This window comes from Triplophysa rosa, linkage group LG8, assembly GCF_024868665.1.
Source record: "Triplophysa rosa linkage group LG8, Trosa_1v2, whole genome shotgun sequence".
Taxonomy (NCBI): Eukaryota; Metazoa; Chordata; class Actinopteri; order Cypriniformes; family Nemacheilidae; genus Triplophysa; species Triplophysa rosa.
In genome coordinates this window covers 25,128,960-25,135,952 of record NC_079897.1, presented here as the reverse complement: position 1 = coordinate 25,135,952, position 6,993 = coordinate 25,128,960, and the positions used below count along the sequence as shown (strand labels likewise).

Genomic DNA, 6,993 nt, shown 5'->3' with positions numbered 1-6,993 from the left:
AGGAGGTTATTCTGGTTTCCCCACAAAACAGCAATAGTTACTTTTATTTAGTTAAAATATTTTCATCCATCTCTTTAGGACTCTGAAGTTTAGTCCTTGCTGCTGAGCATGCGCATTGCTTAAAGATTATGCAATACAAAGCAATAGCAAAGATTTTTTCCAGTCTACTCTTTTAATTTTTAAAGGACTGTCAAGTATATTTAAAGCATTCTTTTCTGATCTCTTAACAGAAATAATAACTTTAGTTTGTTTTCGTACGCTTTCTTACCAGCATGTGTAAGTTACTATTAAAAGGCAAACTAACATCAGTTTAGCGGGTCAGTATTTATTTCTTTTGATTTCCTGTTTCTGCTAGTTTGCAGTTGTCACCTATAGACTGATCCTAGTAATTTTCCCGGACTGCAGAGGATATTTGATCTTCAGTTAATTTTACAAAACAAGTCTAGGGTGTGGTTTAAAAGGGTCGTTTACAGCTCGTGGGGGTATCCGTGAAAGAGTTAAACATTCCCGCTGTGTGCTGCTTGGTAAAAACGGAGGTCGGAGCGAGGTGCAGATGGGCGGGTCAACCGCAAGCGGGTGGGACTTAAGCCGCAAGTGGGCTGTTTTTTATTGGTTTATTTAATGCCATGTGTTGTTGTAGTGGTTCATGATCCACAGTTGGTGTAGTATCTTGGGATACTAACAAAAATAAGACTCAGAGAAGGCCATAATCTCAATGGTCATTTTATTGAGGACCCATCATAGCTTCAGACATGCACATAAAAGTATACACTGGCGCAACACACCACGCTTCTTCACACCCTTTAACCATGCCCCACACACAATGCCTTACTGCCCCCTGCTGGACAAATCTCAATATCCACATACAACAGTTGGAATATTTAGTGTTTTTGTATTTTGTATAAAAAATACAAGACTAACCCCTCCCGAAACCCTAAACCTAACTCACATGAAAGGGCAGCACAATCTGATGTTAGCACAAAATGTTAGAACAGCAGTGAATTATCATGATAATAATTGGTAACATAAATAGAAACTGCAGTTCTCGCAGTGATTTAGAGAACATGTTGTTTCTGAAATTAAAATACAAGAATAGCCATAATTATTATTTTTATATCAATGTAAAGGCATTGGCGTTGAGTGTTTGCTTTTTGAAACTTTTATTATGCCATGCTGGCCGTAACTTCAAGTTGCATCGAACTTCCGGGGACTAAAACGTGCTTTGCTCATAAAAGAACGATTCGTTTCGTTTTCGCTTTATTGTATATTCATTTGATGCATTTGTGATAAAACAAAACGTCAAACTACGATGAAAATGTAATTTTTAATAGTGTTTTCAACAGTAGCGTAGCCAGAAAAGAGACTCTGGGTGTGCATTTGAAAAACTGGGTGTGCCACATTTATTAACAGATTAAAGTGCAAAAAACCCAACTCTGCACATAACGTTACAGAATACACTGGGCTGATGTGTAAAACTAAACTCGCCACATATCCATAAATATTGTAAGTAAACAACAATAGCACGAGTATAATTGTTTTTATTAAAACCGTTTCACACGTAAGTTTAAAGTTTTCAGAATGACTCCCTGGCGTGAGTTTTTTTCAAGGCAACCGTTAGAACTTATCACTTTAATATTTCCATGGCGACGCGGGACTGCTTATCATGTGACAGACGCACCGCAGAACGACAGCAGCTGTATGACTGATGTATTGATTTTACGTAATTTTTCTTTTTTATTCAAAATATTCACAAACTTGTTAACTATGATATGAAATGTCTGATATTCCGATTGTCAAATATGTGTATATGAATGTGTTTTGTTGTTTAAACACTTTTATAATGATCGCGTTAGTTGAGCTAACAGTCATGTTTGTTTGTGCCGCATTTACAGCACGTGAATTTAAATGTATGAAGCCTAAAATAAACATTATGTGATTGAAAGCACTGCATAGTTGTGATATGTGAGAGGACTGAGTAAGTCTGTCTCTGGCTCAGTGCCAGCCAAAGCGCCGAATGTTCTAATCACACCAGTGTGATCGTATACGCGCCAAAGGGTTAATTTAAGACTTTAAAACATCTGCATTTATTTTTAAGTGTGCCATCTGTCACTTTGGGTGGCACCGGCACACCCGTGGCTACGCCACTGGTTTTCAATACTGTCTCTAACTCCTGCCATCCTTAATCACCGCGTGAAAATCCAGCCTACTTGCGGCCTAAGCTCCTCCTACTTGCAGTTTGTGGCGTTAACTCCTCCCACCTGCCATTCTCCGGGCTGCAGCGACCACTACTTGGCTTGACTGCTTCCGTGCAACTTTCCTCGAGTCACTGCGAGTTAGTGCGCCAGAATGGGTAAGTGTCACGTCTTCTGCACGTTCTTACTGATAGCACGTATGTTTCTAAAACTTGTTTTAAAGTTTTCGACTCGCCATTAGTCTAAAGCCAAGACTGTTCCTGCACGCGATTTGTCGAATTTGTATGCATTATGTACGATTACGTTTTACATTAATATTGTATTACGGTAATGTCACGACACAAGAAGAGTCATGCAGAATTCATTGTTAATACTCCCCTTTTTATAGCTAGCAGTGCACTGAATGTTGCATGCAACATTACGAAGAAATTGAAGTTCATCAAGGGTTAGATTTGTATTGCTTCATGTCAGTGCTTGATTTTGAGTCGAAGCAAGTGTTAAAAATGACAAAAAAGCTGTTTGTATGGCTTTCCTTTAGACCTCAACATGCATTGAAGTACAAACTCAGGGATTACAAAGAATTTGCATCATAACGCATTGAAAACGTTTTAAAACATGTAAACAGTTATTTAAAATCACCCCTTGTGCTTTGAATACACAACAGTAATATTGGTAGATGGTTGCTCTCAGGGGAAATTGACCTGAATGTAACCCATAAACATGTAAGAGAAAGATGTCCTCTTCTTGGAACAATTCCTTGGCTAGACAGTAGACATGTCTTCTTATTGTGACATTACACATCTGTTGTAGCTCTCTTTGGTTGTATAAACATGTATGTATATATTTTGTTTTCCAAACATTTACAGAACAGAGGAACGACTTGTTATGGACAGAAGTTCACTTGCTTCTGCCATTAATCATATGGAAGCTCATAATGCCTATTGTCAAGAAATGTGTTGCCTCAAAAAGTAGTAGGCCTATTTTAATATGAGTATGACCTGCTCCAGTTGTTGATCACAAGTCGTACTGTAAAGTTTAAGATATTTGACATTTACTGTCTGCTTACAGCTTCAACTTGCTCAGGATGTGGACCCGGGTTTAAAACCCCTCTTGATGCAATGAAAGGTGGGTTTATGTTAAACAACAACAAAAACATATTGCCTCAATAAACAAGCTGTTAGTAACGTGGGTTATACAAACGTTGTAAAAGTAAAAGTGACCTGCAGTTTCTCCTACCTGCCACTAGAGTTCCCCCTAAACGGAGTATTCTGCATCTTAGATCTGAATGATATATGTTGTTTGAATACAAATAGGTTGTTAGATGACAGGAAACAAATAGATAAAAAAAACATAAAGAACCTAAATTCTTACCCTAACAGGGCCAAGAGAAGAGATTGTCTACCTACCATGCATTTATCGCAACACAGACATCCAGAAACCTGACTACCTTGCAACTGTTGATGTTAATCCAGAGTCTCCAGATTTTTGCAAGGTAAAAACAATAATGAAACATTATGCCCTAATATGCATGACGTTGATAACGTGCAACAGATTATTATAATGTATCACTGCTCTTGTCCAGGTGATTCACAGGCTACCCATGCCAAATCTGAAGGATGAGCTGCATCATTCCGGTTGGAATGCCTGTAGCAGCTGTTATGACGACGCTTCTAAAAAACGCAATCGTCTTATTTTGCCCTCCCTGATCTCATCCCGTATCTACGTTGTTGACGTGGGGACAGATCCTCGGGCCCCGAGACTCCACAAGGTTCATTTAAAAACACTCGCATATGAATGACATCATTTTTTAAAGCTTTAAAATCTAGTGTTAGTGCCTCACTTCAATGTTTCATTCTAATCCAACCCCTACATGCATTACCGTCTACCTCCAGATGGTGGAGCCTACAGATCTGTATTGGAAATGTGGCCTTGCCAATCCTCACACTTCTCACTGCTTAGGCAGCGGCCAGATCATGATAAGTGCCATGGGTGATCCCTCAGGCAACGGAAAGGGTAAGGTCTTAACTTCAGGGTATTTTCAATAAACACGTTCAACTAAGTTAACTTATTTGGGTATGTTGGAAGGTGGTTTTGTGCTGCTGGATGGACAGACCTTTGAAGTTATTGGCAACTGGGAGCAGCCGGGTGAAGCAGCACCCTTTGGTTATGACTTCTGGTATCAGCCTCGTCATAACGTCATGATAAGCACTGAGTGGGGAGCGCCCAAAGCCTTGGGGAACGGCTTTAACCCTGCAGATGTCAAAGCTGGTATGTGTCCCCACAGTTGTACCCACAATTACAGGCATGAGTATTAATGCTTTCGCACACAAAAAATGCGCAGTTACAAAACACTGTAATTGACTGAATAGGAAATAAACGTTTGTAGGTCACTACGGGCAGCGCCTTCATGTGTGGGACTGGACAACACACAAGCGAATTCAGACTTTGGATTTGGGAGAGGAGGGTGCAATTCCACTTGAGATCCGTTTCCTACATGACCCTGCTGCATCCGAGGGCTTTGTGGGCTGTGCGCTGCAGGGCACGGTCTTCCGCTTCTACAAGACACGGGCAAGTGTATATAAAATACTATTTGAGACTACTACATTAAATGACTTAAGAAAATGCGTTTTTTGCTATACATTTTTTTATAGAAAGGAGATTGGGCAGCAGAAAGGGTCATCAAAGTTCCAAGCAAAAAGGTTGATGGTTGGGCTCTTCCTGAGATGCCAAGTGGGTGTCGTTTTTAATTATACTTTAGACAAGTAATGCATAATGTTGCATTATTTTAATTTTTATTTCTTTTGAGACTAACACAGTAAATTCACTGCATATTAACCGCTTTGTGACATCACAGTTGGTAGGCTATAAATATAAGAAATGAATTGCATCAAAATCATTCATGCGGTATCGCATTTTGAAGCTTTGTAGTGACTAGTGTAAAAGTTAAATGTAATTGACATTTATTTAAAGTCACGAGTGAGTAAAAGTTTTTATTTCTTTTCCCATAGGTCTTATTACGGACATCTTAATTTCATTGGATGACCGCTTCCTGTACTTCAGCAACTGGTTGCATGGAGACATTCGGCAGTATGACATCACTGACCGGAAAAATCCACGGATGGTTGGTCAGGTGAGACGGCTTTGATTAGCAGAATCAAGACACCTTGGTTTACATTTCAAAATGTCTAAGTAGAATACAATTACTATTATAGTGCAATATATTATCTTTGTGGACCAAGATGGTGGTTATAAAATGAATTTGCTGTACTATTGTACAATATACCGTTCAGTAATATTGTCTTATTTTCTAAATTAATATTTGCAAGGTGTTTCTGGGGGGCAGCATTTTAAAAGACGGACCTGTCAAGGTATCGGAGGACAAAGAACTGGATAGCCCGCCATCGGCACGAGTGGTGAAGGTACCCTTTTTTCAACGCTGAAGGTTGTTTTATTTTTGCTTGTTTCCTTAAAATGATTAACAAACACACAGATTTGAGTTAATAACCTGTGCAGAGCCTTAAGATGATTCCATTTACAAAAGAACTCAGCAGATGACGGATGACCCAACTAATTGTCCTCCAAATCATCAGGTCACACTGACCTATGTAGAGTTATAGAGCACATTATTGCTGGAGGTTAATCATTGTTTTCCACATCAGGGAAAGAGGATACAGGGAGGGCCTCAGATGTTACAGCTGAGCCTGGATGGAAAAAGACTCTATGTTACCACTTCGTTATACAGTGCGTGGGACAAGCAGTTCTACCCAGACCTCCTCAAGTGAGACCATTTTTTATTTCATTTGATTAAAAATATTTATTTATATACAACGGTTCAACATCTCTTTTACTCTCTCTTCAGGGAGGGTTCTGTCATGATGCAGATTGATGTGGACACAGATAAAGGGGGCCTGAAGCTCAATGAGGACTTCCTTGTAGATTTCGGAGCAGAACCAGAGGGTCCAGCGCTTGCCCACGAGCTCAGATACCCCGGTGGAGACTGCACTTCTGATATTTGGTTATAAAATGAGACCATGACATCATGTACTCAATTATTATGATCATGTATGTAGTGATACTCATCGAAGGTTTCACATTATTATCATGATGCTAATTGGTTGAATGGACCAAACGCTTAGTAGTATCAAAAGTATTGCAATTAGCTTCTGCAAGAGTAAGTCGTGTGAATTATGTGAATCACATCAGCCAATAAAAGTAATTTCCATGAACTTTGTATGGTTTTAAATGGTTTAATAAAGAATTTCAGCTCAGACAATTCCTAAGGTTCCTTTTTCATTTGTTGTTGCAAGGGCTTTCCAGCTCATTAGAATTGCAAAGCAGGTTTTCAAACATGTTATGCAAGTGCACAGAGGATGCACTCTACATCATGCCGAAATATGTTAACAACATATTAACATTTTAAAATATATGTTCAAATGCAATTAATTATTACTCACAGAGAACAACATTTACAAATGTAACATTTGTGCAATAAAAAGAGCATATTTTCTATCAAGCAACAGAAACGCAACAATGTTAAATAATAAGTTAACGTGTATTTCTAGTTTGTTTTATTGTTATTCCAGACATACGAAAGTATACAATTAAATCACAATATTTTCAATGAATTGCTGATATTAATAAGTAAATATTATAATACAAAATAAGTATCTTAGTTTATTCTTGTTAATATGGTTGATATCTTTTTTGTTTTATATAACTAGCAGTCCAGAATTTGCTTGACTGTGTTCTGGTGTTACTCCATAGTCTCCAAAAGAGAAAGCATGTCAAATGTACCATTCAC

The 6,993-nt window shown here is 38.5% G+C and overlaps 1 protein-coding gene across 1 annotated transcript; it reads left to right on the top strand.

Moving 5' to 3' along the window:
• The first annotated feature begins 2,246 nt into the window (after positions 1-2,246).
• Positions 2,247-6,458, top strand: selenbp1 (selenium binding protein 1). Its single transcript, XM_057340232.1, has 12 exons — positions 2,247-2,350; positions 3,261-3,317; positions 3,572-3,684; positions 3,775-3,960; positions 4,085-4,205; positions 4,278-4,460; positions 4,579-4,760; positions 4,844-4,922; positions 5,201-5,322; positions 5,519-5,611; positions 5,852-5,970; positions 6,052-6,458. The coding sequence occupies exons 1-12, from the start codon at positions 2,347-2,349 to the stop codon at positions 6,212-6,214; spliced, it is 1,422 nt and encodes a 473-aa protein (XP_057196215.1). The 5' UTR covers positions 2,247-2,346; the 3' UTR covers positions 6,215-6,458.
• The last annotated feature ends 535 nt before the right edge of the window (positions 6,459-6,993 follow it).

Coding starts and splice junctions, on each gene's coding strand:
- selenbp1 (XM_057340232.1), top strand. Junction 4,761..4,843: donor TCCGCTTCTACAAGACACGG/GCAAGTGTATAT, acceptor ATTTTTTTATAG/AAAGGAGATTGGGCAGCAGA. Junction 5,323..5,518: donor ATCCACGGATGGTTGGTCAG/GTGAGACGGCTT, acceptor AATATTTGCAAG/GTGTTTCTGGGGGGCAGCAT.